This window comes from Rissa tridactyla, chromosome 21 (genome assembly GCF_028500815.1).
Source record: "Rissa tridactyla isolate bRisTri1 chromosome 21, bRisTri1.patW.cur.20221130, whole genome shotgun sequence".
NCBI classification, from domain to species: Eukaryota; Metazoa; Chordata; class Aves; order Charadriiformes; family Laridae; genus Rissa; species Rissa tridactyla.
In genome coordinates, this window is record NC_071486.1 from 1,592,858 (window position 1) to 1,609,235 (window position 16,378).

The 16,378-nt window shown below is 69.1% G+C and overlaps 2 protein-coding genes across 2 annotated transcripts in view; one reads left to right on the forward strand and one right to left on the reverse strand.

Annotated features, from left to right (window-relative positions):
* SLC16A4 (solute carrier family 16 member 4) overlaps window positions 1-16,378 on the reverse strand; it is a 383,212-nt gene that overhangs the window by 20,014 nt on the left and 346,820 nt on the right. The gene's annotated exons all lie outside the window — the stretch shown is intronic.
* CELSR2 (cadherin EGF LAG seven-pass G-type receptor 2) overlaps window positions 1-16,378 on the forward strand; it is a 46,191-nt gene that overhangs the window by 15,956 nt on the left and 13,857 nt on the right. The window contains 11 exon segments of the mRNA XM_054181593.1: window positions 665-850; window positions 1,023-1,136; window positions 3,668-3,724; window positions 3,726-3,846; window positions 6,696-6,837; window positions 7,664-7,784; window positions 8,970-9,153; window positions 10,222-10,323; window positions 11,927-12,021; window positions 13,359-13,568; window positions 15,483-15,666. Coding sequence (XP_054037568.1) covers window positions 665-850; window positions 1,023-1,136; window positions 3,668-3,724; window positions 3,726-3,846; window positions 6,696-6,837; window positions 7,664-7,784; window positions 8,970-9,153; window positions 10,222-10,323; window positions 11,927-12,021; window positions 13,359-13,568; window positions 15,483-15,666 — 1,516 coding nt within the window.

Genomic DNA, 16,378 nt, shown 5'->3' on the forward strand with positions numbered 1-16,378 from the left:
TGGGGGGGGGATTGCCCTTAGGGGGGGGTATCGCCCTGGGGGGGTATCGCCCTGGGGGGGTATTGCCCTTAGAAGGGGGTGTTGCCCTGGGGGGGGGGTGTATTGCCCTGGGGGCTATAGCCATGGGGGGTATAGCCATGGGGGGGGATTGCCCTTAGGGGGGGTATTGCCCTGGGGGGTCGTGGCCATGGGGGTATAACCGGGGGGGGGGGGGGGGGGCATGGCTACGGGGGGAGTATTGCCCTGGGTGGGGGGAGTCAGTGCCAGGGGGGGTATCGCCCTGGGGGGTCGTGGCCATGGAGGGGGGGTGTATTGCCCTGAGGGGCAATGCTGGCGCGGGGGGGCTATTGCCCTTGGAGGGGGCTATCGGCCCTTGGTGGGGAGTTAGTGCCTGAGGGGGGGGTGTGTGGTATTTCCCCGGGGGGGGGGGTATTTACTTTGCGGGGGGGGGGGGGGGAAGGGGGGTGATATTGCCATAGGGCTATTCCCAGGGGGGGTCCTTCCCTTCTGGGGTTACTGTCCTGGAGGGGGGGGGTGTTGCCCTGGGGGAAGGGGGTATGGTTATTTGGTTATTGCCCGGGGGGGGCAGTGCCATGGGGGGGGCTCTTCCCCCCCCCCATCCCCGGGTGTCACTGACCACCCCCCCCCCCCCCCCGCCATGCAGCTGAGCGAGGGGCAGGCGGAGGCGGGGGTCTGGCAGGGGGGGGCCCGCCTGGCCCTGCTGCGCTTGCCCCACGCCAAGGTCAACGATGGCGCCTGGCATCACCTCCAGCTGGAGCTGCGGGGGGCCCCCGGCCGTGCCCCCCCCGCCACCCTCCTCCTCCTCGCCCTCGACTACGGCCGCCACCAGGTGCCGGGGGGGGGTGGGGGGGACACCCATGAGGGAAACTGAGGCACGGAGCGGGCAACCCTGCCCTGCTCGCCCAAGGCTGGCACCGCCGCACCCCGGGGTGGTGGTGGTTGGGTGGGGGGGGGGGGTCTGAGTGTGTGTGTGTGTGTGTGTCCCTGTCCCCCCCCCACAGGCGGTGGCCGACGTGGCCGGGGAGCTGGAGGGGCTGCGGCTGAGGACGCTGAGCGTGGGGGGGCTGGCGGGCGAGGGGGGCACCGTGGAGCAGGGCTTCCGCGGCTGCCTGCAGGTATGGGGACACGGGGACACGGGGACACGGGGACATCGGGCACAGGGGAGTTGGCAAAAGGGGCGGGGGGGTGGCATGTGGGCATGGGGACATGGCACAGGGTGTGGGGACATGGGTATGGCGGTGGGGGGGTGTGGGTACAGGGACGTGGGCACGGGGCTTGGGGACATGGCACAAGGCTTGGGGACATGGGCATGGCAGCGGGGGACATGGGCATGGGCACAGGGACGTGGGCACAGGGCTTGGGGACACGACACACGGCTTGGGGACGTGGGCATGGTGGTGGGGGGCATGAGAATGGGGACATGGGGACACGGCACAGGGCGTGGGGACATGAGCATGGGCACAGGGACATGGGCACAGGGCTTGGGGACATGGCACAGGGCATGGGGACACGGGCGTGGCAGCGGGGGACATGGGCATGGGCACAGGGACATGGGGACATTAGCAGGGTGGTGGTGGGGTGTGGGTACAGGGACGTGGGCACGGGGCTTGGGGACATGGCACAGGGCATGGGGACACGGGCATGGCAGCGGGGGGCATGGGCATGGCATAGGGACGTGGGCACAGGGCTTGGGGACACGACACACGGCTTGGGGACGTGGGCACGGTGGTGGGGGGCATGGGCATGGGGACGTGGGGACATGGCACAGGGCATGGGGACATGGGCATGGTAGTGGTCAACACGGGCACAGGGCTTGGGGACATGGCACGGGGCATGGGGACATGGCAGAGGGCATGGGGACATGGGCATGGCAGTGGGGGACATGGGCATGGGCACAGGGACATGGGGACATTAGCAGGGTGGTGGTGGGGTGTGGGTACAGGGACATGGGCACGGGGCTTGGGGACATGGCACAGGGCATGGGGACATGGGCATGGCAGTGGTCAACACGGGCACAGGGCTTGGGGACATGGCACAGGGCATGGGGACATGGCAGAGGGCATGGGGACATGGGCATGGCAGTGGGGGACATGGGCAGGGGGATGTGGGAACACGGCACAGGGCATGGGGACATGAGCATGGTGGTGGGGGCATGGGCATGGGGACATTGGCACAGGGCTTGGGGACACGGGCATGGCAGTGGGGGGCATGGGCTGGGCACAGGGATGTGGCCACAGGGCTTGGGGACGTGGGCACAGCGGTGGGGGGCATGGGCACAGGGACGTGGGGACATGGCACAGGGCATGGGGACATGGCACAGGGCATGGGGACACGGGCATGGCAGTGGGGACATGGGCATGGGCACAGGGACATGGGGACATGAGCAGGGCGGTGGGGGGCGTGGGCACAGGGGTGTGGGCACAGGGCTTGGGACATTCTATAGGTCATGGGGACACGGGCATGGCAGCGGGGGACAGGGGCGTGAGCACAGGGACATGGGCCTGGTCGTATGGCACGGGGACATTTGGGCACAGGGCACAGATGGGGACATGGGCACAATGGTAGGGGGCACGGGCACAGGGACGTGGGCACAGGGCTTGGGGACATGGGCACAGTGGTGAGGGGCGTGGGCACAGGGACGTGGCACAGGGCTTGGGGACATCATCTGGGGACAGGGGGCAGATGGCACAGGGTGTGGGGACATCATCTGGGGACAGGGGACGTATGGCATGGGGGGACACTGGATGCATGTGGGGACACGGGCACGGGGCTTGGGGACATCATCTGGGGACAGGGGACGTATGGCATGGGGGGACACTGGATGCATGTGGGGACATGGGCACAGGGCTTGGGGACATCACCTGGGGACAGGGGGCAGATGGCACAGGGTGTGGGGACATCATCTGGGGACAGGGGACGTATGGCATGGGGGGACACTGGATGCATGTGGGGACATGGGCACGGGGCTTGGGGACATCATCTGGGGACAGGGGACATATGGCATGGGGGGACACTGGATGCATGTGGGGACACGGGCACAGGGCTTGGGGACATCACCTGGGACAGGGGGCAGATGGCACAGGGTGTGGGGACATCATCTGGGGACAGGGGACGGTATGGCATGGGGGGACACTGGATGCATGTGGGGACATGGGCACAGGGCTTGGGGACATCACCTGGGGACAGGGGGCAGATGGCACAGGGCGTGGGGACATCACCTGGGGACAGGGGACGTATGGCATGGGGGGACACTGGATGCATGTGGGGACATGGGCACAGGGCTTGGGGACATCACCTGGGGACACGGGGCATATGGCACAGGGCGTGGGGACGTCACCTGGGGAGAGGGGACAGACGGGTGGGGGACACCGTTTGCAGGTGGGGACGTGGGCATGGGGCCACGGGGCACGGCCGTGGGGGGGCGCGGGGACAAGGGGGCCGGGGCGGGGGGGGGCGCAGGGCCATGACGTGGCTGGGGGGGGAGATGGGGACACAGCCGTACCCCCTGTGCGGGGGCGGGGGCGGTGGGGGTGGTGGTGGGGGGGGTTACGGGGGTGGCAGCGGAGGGGGGGGGGTGTCCGGGGTCCCAGGAGGGACGCCGTGACGCAGGGCCGTGGCGGGGGGGGGGGGGTTGCCGCTGCGGCAGGGCCTGCGCGTGGGCGAGGCGGCGGCGGGCGGCGCGGGCACCCTGAGCCTGGCGCAGGGCGACGCGGGTGAACGTGGAGGGGGGGTGCGCCCTCCCCGACCCCTGCGACTCGGGGCCCTGCCCCCCCCACAGCTACTGCAGCGACGACTGGGACAGCTTCTCCTGCCGCTGCCACCCCGGTGAGAGCCGCGACACACCCCCCCCCCCCCCGCCCCCGGGCCCCCCACCCCCCGCTGACACCCCCACTGACACCCACCGCTGACACCCCCCCCGCTGACACCCCCCCCGCTGACACCCCACTGACACCCCATTGACACCCCTCCACTAACACCCCCGGACACCCCACTGCTGACACCCCATTGAACCCCCCCACTGACACCCACTGACACCCCCTGACACCCCCCCGCTGACACCCCCCCACTGACACCCCCACTGACACCCCATTGACACCCCTCCACTAACACCCACTGACACCCCCTGACACCCCCCCACTGACACCCCCGGACACCCCCCCAGCTGATACCCCATTGACACCCCCACCACTGACACCCCCCCGACACCCCCCCCACTGATACCCCCCCGGCACCCCCCCCGCTTACATCCCCCACTGACACCCCCCCACTGACACCCCACTGACACCCCATTGACACCCCTCCACTAACACCCCCGGACACTCCCCTGCTGACACCCCATTGACACCGCCCCCCGCTGACACCCCCCCCGCTTACACCCCCCCAGCTGATACCCCATTGACACCCGCCCACTGACACCCCCCCCCGGCACCCCCCTGCTGACATCCCCCACTGACACCCCCTGACACCCCCCACTGACACCCCACTGACACCCCATTGACACCCCCCCACTGACACCCCCCCACTGACACCCACTGACACCCCCCCTGCTGACACCCCCCACTGATACCCCCACTGACACCCCCCAATGACACCCCCACTGACACCCCCTGACACCCCCCCACTGACACCCCCCCCACTGACACCCCCCCCGCTGATACCCCATTGACACCCCCACCACTGACACCCCCCACTGACACCCTGCCCGACCCCCCCCCCCCACTGACACCCCCCCCGGCACCCCCCCGCTTACATCCCCCACTGACACCCCCCCGCTGACACCCTCCACTGACACCCCCCTCACTGACACCCCATTGACACCCCCCTGCTGACACCCACCGACACCCCCCTGACACCCACTGACACCCCTGACACCCCCCCGCTGACACCCACTGACACCCCCCCACTGACACGCCCGGCTGACACCCCGCTGCCACCACTGTCACTGTCCCCCAGGGCACTGCCACCCCCTTGTCACTCTCCTTAGGGCACTGCCACCCTCCCTGGGCACTGCCACCACTGTCACTGTCACCTGGGCACTGCCACCCTCCCTGGGCACTGCCACCCTTGTCACTGTCCCCAGGACACTGCCACCCTCCCTGGGCACTGCCACCACTGTCACTGTCCCCAGGGCACTGCCACCCCCTTGTCACTCTCCTTAGGGCACTGCCACCCTCCCTGGGCACTGCCACCACTGTCACTGTCACCTGGGCACTGCCACCTCCATCACTGTCCCCAGGACACTGCCACCCCCTTGCCACTCTCCCTAGGGCACTGCCACCCTTGTCACTGTCCCCAGGACACTGCCACCCTCCCTGGGCACTGCCACCACTGTCACTGTCCCCAGGGCACTGCCACCCTCCCTGGGCACTGCCACCCTTGTCACTGTCCCCAGGGCACTGCCACCCTCCCTGGGCACTGCCACCATTGTCACTGACTCCGGGCACTTCCATCCCCGTGTCACTGTCACCTGGGCACTGCCACCCTTGTCACTGTCCCAAGGGCACTGCCACCCCCTTGTCACTCTCCTTAGGGCACTGCACCCTTGTCACTGTCCCTAGGACACTGCCACCCTCCCTGGGCACTGCCACCACTGTCACTGTCCCCCAGGGCACTGCCACCCTCCTGGGCGCTGCCACCACTGTCACTGTCCCCAGGGCACTGCCACCCTCCCTGGGCACTGGCCACCCTTGTCACTGTCCCCAGGACACTGCCACCCTCCCTGGGCACTGCCACCACTGTCACTGTCCCCAGGGCACTGCCACCCTCCCTGGGCACTGCCACCACTGTCACTGTCCCCAGGGCACTGCCACCCCCTTGTCACTCTCCTTAGGGCACTGCCACCCTTGTCACTGTCCCCAGGGCACTGCCACCCCCTTGTCACTCTCCTTAGGGCACTGCCACCCTTGTCACTGCCCCCAGGACACTGCCACCCCCTTGCCACTCTCCCTAGGGCACTGCCACCCTTGTCACTGTCCCCAGGACACTGCCACCCTCCCTGGGCACGCCACCACTGTCACTGTCCCCAGGGCACTGCCACCCTCCCTGGGCACTGCCACCACTGTCACTGTCACCTGGGCACTGCCACCTCCATCACTGTCCCCAGGGCACTGCCACCCCCCTTGTCACTCTCCTTAGGGCACTGCCACCCTCCCTGGGCACTGCCACCACTGTCACTGTCACCTGGGCACTGCCACCTCCATCACTGTCCCCAGGGCACTGCCACCCCCTTGCCACTCTCCCTAGGGCACTGCCACCCTTGTCACTGTCCCCAGGACACTGCCACCCTCCCTGGGCACTGCCACCCTTGTCACTGTCCCCAGGGCACTGCCACCCTCCCTGGGCACTGCCACCCTTGTCACTGACTCCGAGGCACTTCCATCCCCCTGTCACTGTCACCTGGGCACTGCCACCCTTGTCACTGTCCCCAGGGCACTGCCACGCCCTTGTCACTCTCCCCAGGGCACTGCCACCCCTCCCTGGGCACTGCCACCACTGTCACTGTCACTGTCCCTGTCCCCAGGACACTGCCACCCTTGTCACTGTCCCCCAGGGCACTGCCACCCCCATCCCCATGACACTGCCACTCCTTTGTCACTGTCCCCATGCCACTGCCCCCCCCCCCGGTGACCCTCCCTCCCGCCGGCGTCCCCAACCGTGTCCCCCCTCGTGCCCAGGTTACTTCGGTGACAGCTGCGTCAGCGCCTGCGCCCTCAACCCCTGCCAGCCCCCGGCCACCTGCGCCCGCCGGCCGGGCTCGGGCCACGGCTACGCCTGCCAGTGTCCCCAGGGCCACTTCGGGGCCTACTGCGAGCACAGGTGGGGGACAGCGCGTGCGAGGGCGTGCGAGGGACGGGGGGGGGACGGCCACAGGACACGGGGAGGGCACGGTGGGCGTGCAAGAGCCACGGTGGGCGTGCAAGGGACGGGGGGGCACAGGGAGGGCACGGTGCCCGTGCAAGAGCCACGGTGGGCGTGCAAAGGGAATGGTGGGCGTGCAAGGGACAGGGTGGGCACAGGGAGGGCACAGTGGGCGTGCAAGAGCCACGGTGGGCGTGCAAGGCGGGGGCACGGGGAGGGCACGGCAGGTGTGCAAGGGGCACAGTGCCCGTGCAAGAGTCATAGTGGGTGTGCAAGGCGTGGGGGGGGGCACATCGAGGGCACGGTGGGCGTGCAAGAGCCGTGGTGGGCATGGAAGGGGCAGGGTGGGCATGGAGAGGGCACGGTGGGCGTGCGAGAGTCACGGTGGGCGTGCAAGGGGCACGGTGGGTGTGCAAGGGACGGGGGGGCACAGGGAGGGCACGGTGGGCGTGCAAGAGCCATGGTGGGCGTGCAAGAGCCACAGTGGGTGTGCAAGGGACAGGGTGGGCATGAGGAGGGCACGGTGGGCGTGCAAGGGGCACAGTGCCCGTGCAAGAGCCATAGTGAGTGTGCGAGGGGGCGGGGGGGCACAGGGAGGGCACGGGGGGCGTGCAAGGGATGGGGGGGCTCAGGGAGGGCACGGGGGGCGTGCGAGAGTCATGGTGGGTGTGCAAGGGGCACGGTGGGCGTGCAAGGGGGCAGGGTGGGCATGGGAGGGGTCGGGTGGCGGTGCCCCGCCCTGCCCCGCCCTGCCCCGCCCTGCCACGCCCCGCCCCGCCCGCAGGGAGGCCCAGCCCTGCCCCCGGGGGTGGTGGGGACACCCCACCTGCGGCCCCTGCAGCTGCGACGTCACCAAGGGCTTCGACCCCGACTGCAACAAGACGACGGGCGAGTGTCGCTGCAAGGTCCGGCCCTGGGGGACCCTGACACCCCCCCAGACCGTTGGGCCCCCGTCACTGTCCCTGTCCCCATCTCTGTCCCCAGCTCCCCGCACCCGTGGTGGCCCGGGGGGACCCTGACACCCCCCAAATAGTGTGTGTCCCCTGTCCCCGTCCCTGTCCCCATCCCCAGCTCCCTGTGCACATGGTGGCCCCAGGGGACCCTGATGCCCCCCCCAGATTGTTGGTCCCCCTTCACTGTCCCTGTCCCCATCCCCATCCCCAACTCCCTGCACCCGCGGTGGCCCCAGGGGACCGTGACGCCCCCCAAATTGTTGGTCCCCCATCACTGTCCCTGTTCCTGTCCCCATCCCCGTCCCCAGCTCCCCGCACCTGTGGTGGCCCCAGGGGACCGTGACACCCCCCCAGATCGTTGGTCCCTCATCACTGTCCCTGTCCCTGTCCCTGTCCCCGTCCCCGTCCCCAGCTCCCTGCACCCACGGTGGCCCCAGGGGACCCTGACACCCCCCCAGTTTGTGTGTGTCCCCCGTCACCGTCACCGTCCCAGTCCCCATCCCCAGCTCCCTGTGCACATGGTGGCCCCAGGGGACCGTGACACCCCCCCAGATCGCTGGTCCCTCGTCACTGTCCCTGTCCCTGTCCCTGTCCCAACCCGTCCCCAGCTCCCTGCACCTGTGGTGGCCCCAGGGGACCCTGACACCCCCCCAGTTTGTGTGTGTCCCCTGTCACCGTCCCTGTCCCCAGCCAGCGGTGGCCCCAGGGGACCATGACAACCCCCAGATTGTTGGTCCCCCGGCACTGCCCCTGTCCCCGTCCCCGTCCCCAGCTCCCTGCACCCGTAGTGGCCCCAGGGGACTGTGACATCCCCCAAATAGTGTGTGTCCCCTGTCCCCGTCCCAGTCCCCGTCCCCAGCTCCCTGTGCACATGGTGGCCCCAGGGGACCCTGACACCCCCCCAGTTTGTGTGTGTCCCCCGTCACCGTCACCGTCCCTGTCCCCATCCCCAACTCCCTGTGCACATGGTGGCCCCAGGGGACCCTGATGCCCCCCCAGATTGTTGGTCCCCCTTCACTGTCCCTGTCCCTGTCCCCATCCCCGTCCCCAGCTCCCCGCACCCGTGGTGGCCCCGGGGGACCCTGACACCCCCCAAACTGTGCCGTCCCGTCCGTCCCCCCGTCCCCCCCCCGGCAGGAGAACCACTACCGCCCCCCCGGCAGCGACACCTGCCTGCTCTGCGACTGCTACCCCACCGGCTCCCTGTCGCGCCTCTGCGACGCCACCAGCGGGCAGTGTCCCTGCAAGGCCGGCGTCATCGGCCGCCGCTGCGACCGCTGCGACAACCCCTTCGCCGAGGTGACGGCCAGCGGCTGCGAAGGTGGGACACCCCCGCCCTGTGCCACCCTCTGCCACCGCTGTCACCCTGCTGTCACCCCCTGCCGTCTGCTGTCACCCTGCTGTCACCATGTGTCGGCCTCTGTCACCCTGCTGTCACCCTGCATCACCGTCGGTACCAGTGGCCGGATGCCACTGCTGTCACCCCACTGTCACCCCACTGTCACCCTCTGTCACCCTGTGTCACCCTCGGTACCAGTGACCAGGTGCCACTGCTGTCACCCCACTGTCACCCTGCTGTCACCCTCTGTCACCCTCTGTCACCCTGCTGTCACCTTGTGCCACCCTTGGTGCCAGTGATGGCATGCCACTGCTGTCACCCTGCTGTCACCATGTGTCACCCTGTGTCACCCTGCTGTCACCCTGTGTCACCCTCGGTACCCGTGACCAGGTGCCACTGCTGTCACCCCGCTGTCACCCTGCTGTCACCCTGTGCCATCTGCTGTCACCCTGCTGTCACCCTGTATCACCTGATGTCATCTGCTGTCACCCTCTGTCACCCTTGGTGCCAGTGACTGCGTGCCACCGCTGTCACCGTGCTGTTACCCTGCGTCATCTGCTGTCACCCTGCTGTCACCCTCTGTGGGTCACCCCTGATGGCAGTGGCTGCGTGTCACTGCTGTCACCCTGCTGTCACCCTGCTGTCACCCTCTGTCACCCTTGGTGCCAGTGGCGACATGCCACCACTCTCACTGTGCTGTTACCCTGTGCCATCTGCTGTCACCCCGCTGTCACCGTGGGTGCCGGTTCCAGTGACCGGGTACCACTGCTGTCACCCCACTGTCACCCTGCTGTCACCTTGTTGTCACCCTGTGTCACCCTGCTGTCACCCTGGGTGCCGGCAACAGGGTGCCACTACTGTCACCCTATGTCACCTTGCTGTCACCCTGGGTGCTAGTGACCGGGTGCCACTGCTGTCACTCTGCTGTCACCCTGTGCCACCTACTGTCACCCTGTGTCACCCTGCTGTCCACCCTGGGTGCCGGTGACAGGGTGCCGCGGCTGTCACCCTGCTGCCACCCCGTCGTGACGCCCCCGCTTTGCCCCGCAGTCAACTACGACAGCTGTCCCCGTGCCATCGAGGCCAACATTTGGTGGCCCCGCACCCGCTTCGGGCTGCCAGCCGCGGCCCCCTGCCCCAAGGGCTCCACCGGTAGGTGGGGGGGACACGGGGACAGGGTGGGGGGGGTGGCACCGTGGTGGCACTGCTGGGACAGGGCCGGGGGGGAATGCTGCAGTGGCACAGCTGGGCCGGGGCCGGGGGGTGACACTGTGGTGGCATCATTGAGATGGGGAGGGGGGGGGACACCCCGTGGTGGCACTGCTGGGACAGGGGTTGTGACACCGTGGTGGCAGTGCTGGGACGGGGTGGGTGACACCGTGGTGGCACTGCTGGGACAGAGCTCGGGGGGACGATGCCATGGTGGCACTGCCGAGATGGGATGGGATGGGATGGGGGGGGTGACACCGCAGTGGCACCACTGGGATGGGGTCAGGGAGGTGACACGATGGTGGCACTACTGAGATGGGGGGCAGCGGGGGACGTGACGCCGTGGTGGCACCACTGGGACGGGGCAGGGGGGTGACGCGGTGGTGACACTGCCGGGAGAGAGCTGGGGTGGGGTGACACCGTGGTGTCACAGCGGGGGTGGGGTAGGGGTGGTGGCACCACTGGGACAGGGCGGGGGGTGGCATGGTGGCGCTGCTGGCATGGGGCAGGGGGGGTGACATGGTGGTGGCACCTCTGGGACGCGGTGGCGGGAGGCGACATCACGGTGTCTCTGCTGAGATGGGGCAGGGGGGTGACATGGTGGTGGCAGAGCTGGGATGGGGCTGGGAGGTGACACTGTGGTGGGCCAGGGCAAGGGGGTGACACGGTGGTGGCACCGCTGGGGTGGAGCTGGGGTGGGGTGACACCGTGGTGGCACTGCTGGGACAAGGAAGGGGGCGTAACATGGTGGCACCACTGGGACACGGTGGCGAGAGGTGACACCATGGTGTCACTGCTGGGATGGGGCAGGGAGGTGACACTGTCATCACCTGTTGTCACCCTGTGTCACTCTGCTGTCACCTGGGTGCCAGCAACCTAGTGCCACCACCGCATCACTGGTGACAACAGTGGCACAGAGCTGGGGTGGGGGTGACACGCTGGTGTCACCGCTGGGCCGGGGCAGGGGTGGTGGCACTGCGGTGTCACCACTGTCCCTGTGGGGACAGTGGCACCATGGTGTCACCACTGGGCTGGGGCAGAAGTGGTGGCACCGTCGTGTCACCGCTGTCCCTGCAGGGACGGTGGCACTGTGGTGGCACCGCTGGGCCGGGGCAGGGGTGGTGTCACCACGGTGTCACCGCTGGTCTGGTGCAGGGGTGGTGGCACTGTGGTGGCACCGCTGGTCCAAGGTGGGGGTGGTGGCACTGCGGTGGCACTACTGTCCCTGCAGGGATGGTGGCACCATGGTGGCACTGCTGGTCCGGGGCCGGGGTGGTGGTGGGGCAGGGGTGGTGGCACCGTGGTGGCACCGCTGGTCCAGGATGGGGGTGGTGGTGGCACTACGGTGGCACCGCTGGTTCAAGGTGGGGGTGGTGGCACCGCGGTGGCTGGGCCAGAGCAGGGGTGGTGGCACTGCGGTGTCATTGCTGGTCTGGGATGGGAGTGGTGGCACCACGGTGTCACCTCTGGTCCGGGGCAGGGGTGGTGGTGGGCCAGGGGTGGCAGCACCGCGGTGTCACCTCTGTGCCACCGACTGTCCCCGCAGGGACAGCGGTGCGTCACTGCGACGAGCACAAGGGCTGGCTGCCCCCCAACCTCTTCAACTGCAGCTCCTTGGCCTTCGCCGCCCTCCGGGGCTGGGTGAGTGTCCCGGGGGACACGGGGACACGGGGACACGGGGACACGGGGACAGGGGTCACGGGGACAGGGGGACACGGGGACACGGGGACAGTGGGACACGGGGACAGTGGGACATGGGGACAGGGGGACACGGGGACGGGGACATGGGGACGGGGACATGGGGATGGAGGGACACAGGGACATGGGGACGGGGGGACAGGGGGACATGGGGGGACAGGGGGACAGGGGGGGCACGAGGACAGGGGGACACGGGGACAGGGGGACATGGGGACAGGGGGACAGGGGGACGTGGGGGTGGGGGGACACGGGAACAGGGGGACACGGGGACGGGGGGACATGGGGATACGGGGACAGGGGACACGGGGAAAGGGGGACATGGGGACATGGGGACGGGGGACAGGGGGACATGGGGACACAGGGACAGGGGAACATGGGGACAGGGGGACACGGGGACGGGGGGACATGGGGACACGGGGACAGGGGGGCACGGGGACAGGGGGACATGGGGACATGGGGACAGGGGGACATGGGGGCGGGGGGACACGGGGACAGGGGAACAGGGGGACATGGGGACACAGTGACAGGGGGACATGGGGACATGGGGACAGGGGGACACGGGGATGGGGGGACACAGGGACAGGGGGACACGGGGACATGGGGACATGGGGACATGGGGACACGGGGACAGGGGGACATGGGGACAGGGGGACAGGGGGACAGGGGGACAGGGGGACACGGGGATGGGGGACACGGGGACACGGTGACAGGGGGACACGGGGACATGGGGACATGGGGACGGGGGGACAGGGGGGCGGGGGGATACGGGGACAGGGGAACAGGGGGACATGGGGACACAGTGACAGGGGGACATGGGGACACGGGGACATGGGGACAGGGGGACACGGGGACGGGGGGACACAGGGACAGGGGGACACGGGGACATGGGGACACGGGGACATGGGGACATGGGGACAGGGGGACGGGGGGACACAGGTACGGGGGACACGGGGACATGGGGACACGGGGACAGGGGGACATGGGGACAGGGGGACAGGGGGACAGGGGGACAGGGGGACACGGGGATGGGGGACACGGGGACACGGGGACAGGGGGACACGGGGACATGGGGACATGGGGACAGGGGGACATGGGGACAGGGGGACAGGGGGACAGGGGGGCACGAGGACAGGGGGACATGGGGACGTGGGGACAGCAGGCCACGGGGACAGGGGGACATGGGGATGGGGACATGGGGATGGGGGGACAGGGGGACACGGGGACACAGGGACACGGGGACAGGGGGACGGTGCCACCCCGCTGACGCCGCCGTCCCTCAGGCGGAGCGGCTGGCGCGCAACGAGTCGGCGCTGGACCCGGCGCAGTCGCGGCGGGTGGCCCTGCAGCTGCAGGAGGCCACCGGCCGCACGGCCACCTACTTCGGCAGCGACCTGCGGCTGGCCTACCGGCTGGCCAGCGGGCTACTGCGCCACGAGAGCGCCCAGCGCGGCTTCCGCCTGGCCGCCACCCAGGACGTCCACTTCACCGAGGTGCGGGGGGCGGCGGGGGGGGGGGGGCGATGGGCACCCAACGGGTGGGGGGTTGTTGGTGCAGGAGGCCAGACACCAGGGCGATGGGCACCCACGGGGTGGGAGCAGGAGGCCAAAGGCCAGGGCGATGGGCACCCAAGGGGTGGGTGCAGGAAGCCAAAGCCAAGGGCGATGGGCACCCAAGGGATGGGGGGTTATTGGTGCAGGAGCCCAGACGCCGGGGTGATGGGCACCCGATGGGTGGGAGCAGGAGCCCAAACACCAGGGTGATGGGCACCCGATGGGTGGGAGCAGGAGGCCAGAGGCCAGGGTGATGGGTGTCGTGGGTAGGGAATGTTGGTGCAGGACGCCAGAGGCCAGGGTGATGGGCACCCAAGGGGTGGGAGCAGGAGGCCTGACGCCAGGGTGATGGGCACCCAATGGGTGGGTGCAGGAGGCCAGAGGCCGGGCCGATGGGCACCCAATGGGTGGGGGGTTATTGGTGCAGGAGCCCAGATGCCGGGGTGATGGGCACCCCACGGGTGGGAGCAGGAGGCCTGACGCCGGGGTGATGGGCACCCGATGGGTGGCTGCACGAGGCCAGATGCCGGGGCGATGGGCACACTCATGGGTGGGGAGTGTTGGTGCAGGAGGCCAGACACCGGGGTGATGGTCACCCAATGGGTGGGTGCAGGAGGCCAGAGGCCAGGGCAATGGGCACCCAATGGGTGGGTGCAGGAGGCTGGAGGCCAGGGTGATGGGCATCCAAGGGGTGGGAGCAGGAGGCCAGACACCAGGGTGATGGGCACCTGATGGGTGCGGGGGTGTTGGTGCAGGAGCCCAGATGCTGGGTTGAAGGGCACCCGGTGGGTGGGTGCAGGAGCCCAAACACCAGGGTGATGGGCACCCAAGGATTGGGAGCAGGAGGCCAGATGCCCGGCTGATGGGCACCCAATGGGTGGGTGCAGGAGGCCAGAGGCCAGGGTGATGGGCACCCTCATGGGTAGGGAGTGTTAGTGCAGGAGGCCAGAGGTCAGGGCGATGGCCACCCAACGGGTGGGTGCAGGAGCCCAGACACCAGGGTGATGGGCACCCAAGGGTAGGGAGCAGGAGGCCGGATGCTGGGGTGATGGGCATCCGATGGGTGGGTGCAGGAGGACGGAGGCCAGGGTGATGGGCACCCAAGGGGTGGGCGCAGGAGGCCAGACACCGGGGTGATGGGCACCTGATGGGTGGGGGGTTGCTGGTGCAGGAGGCCAGATGCCAGAGTGAGGGGCACCCAATGGGTGGGTGCAGGGGCGATGGGCACACAAGGGGTGGGTGCAGGAGCCCAGATGCCTGGCTGATGGGCACCCAATGGGTGGGTGCAGGAGGCCAGAGGCCAGGGTGATGGGTACCCAATGGATGGGTGCAGGAGGCCAGACACCAGGGCAATGGGCACCCACAGGGTGGGATCAGGAGGCCAGATGCCTGGCTGATGGGCACCCAATGGGTGGGTGCAGGAGGCCAGAGGCCAGGGTGATGGGTACCCAATGGATGGGTGCAGGAGGCCACACATCAGGGTGATGGGCACCCTCAGGGGTGGGTGCAGGAGGCCAGAGGCCAGGTCCATGGACACCCTTGGGGGGGGGGTGCAGGAGGCCAGAGGCCAGGGTGATGGGCCCCCTTATGGGTGGGGGGTTGTTGGTGCAGGAGCCCAGATGCCGGGGCGAAGGGCACCCTCGGTGGGGGAGAGGGGGGGGGGGGGTGGACCGGTGCGAGAGCCCAGACGCCGGGGCGATGGGCACCCTCGCAACTTAACTTTGGGTGCCTTCCAGCCGCCCTGGCGGCCGTTGTCAGTGCCGGGGTGCCCCGGGGTGGGGGCTGGGGGGGGGGGAAGGGGTACCCGCTACCTGGGTGAGGGGCAGCGGTGCCCACCCCTGCCCCCTCCGGCAGAACCTGCTGCGGGTGGGCAGTGCCCTGCTGGACGCCAGCAACAAGCGGCACTGGGAGCTGATCCAGCAGACGGAGGGGGGCACGGCCTGGCTCCTCAAGCACTTCGAGGACTACGCCAGCGCCCTGGCCCAGAACATGCCCCAGACCTACCTCAGCCCCTTCACCATCGTCACCCCCAACATCGGTGAGCGGGGACACCCCCCCCCCCACCCCGCCCCGGGGGACACGCGGGTGTGCTGGGGACACGGCTGTGCGCAACGGGGACGTGGGGGGTGCCAGGGGACTCGTGTGTGCCTGGGGACGCGTGCGCGCGCACCCAAGGACACGCGTGCGCCTGGGGACATGGGCGTGGGTGTGCCTGGGGACACACATATGTGGGCTGGGGACATGTATGTGCTGGGGACATGTGTGTGCCTGGGGACACGTGTGCCTGGGGGACACGTGTGCGCGCCCAAGGACACACGTGCGCCTGGGGACATGCGTGTGCAGAAGGACATGGGTGTGCTGGGGACACATGTGCCTGGGGGACATGTGTGCGGGCCCAAGGACACGCGTGCGCTTGGGGACATGGGCGCGGGTGTGCCTGGGGACACACATACATGTGCTGGGGACATGTGTGTGCTGGGGACATGGGTGTACCTGGGGACACGTGTGCCTGGGGGACACGTGTTCATGCCCAAGGACACGCATGCGCCTGGGGACATGCGTGTGCAGAAGGACACGTGTGTGCTGGGGACATGTGTGTGCTGGGGACACGTGTGCCTGGGGGACACGTGTGCGCGCCCAAGGACAGGCATGCGCCTGGGGACATGCGTGTGCAGAAGGACACAGGTGTGCTGGGGACATGGGTGTCTGGGGGACGTGTGTGTGCTGGGGACATGTGTGTGCCTTGGGGA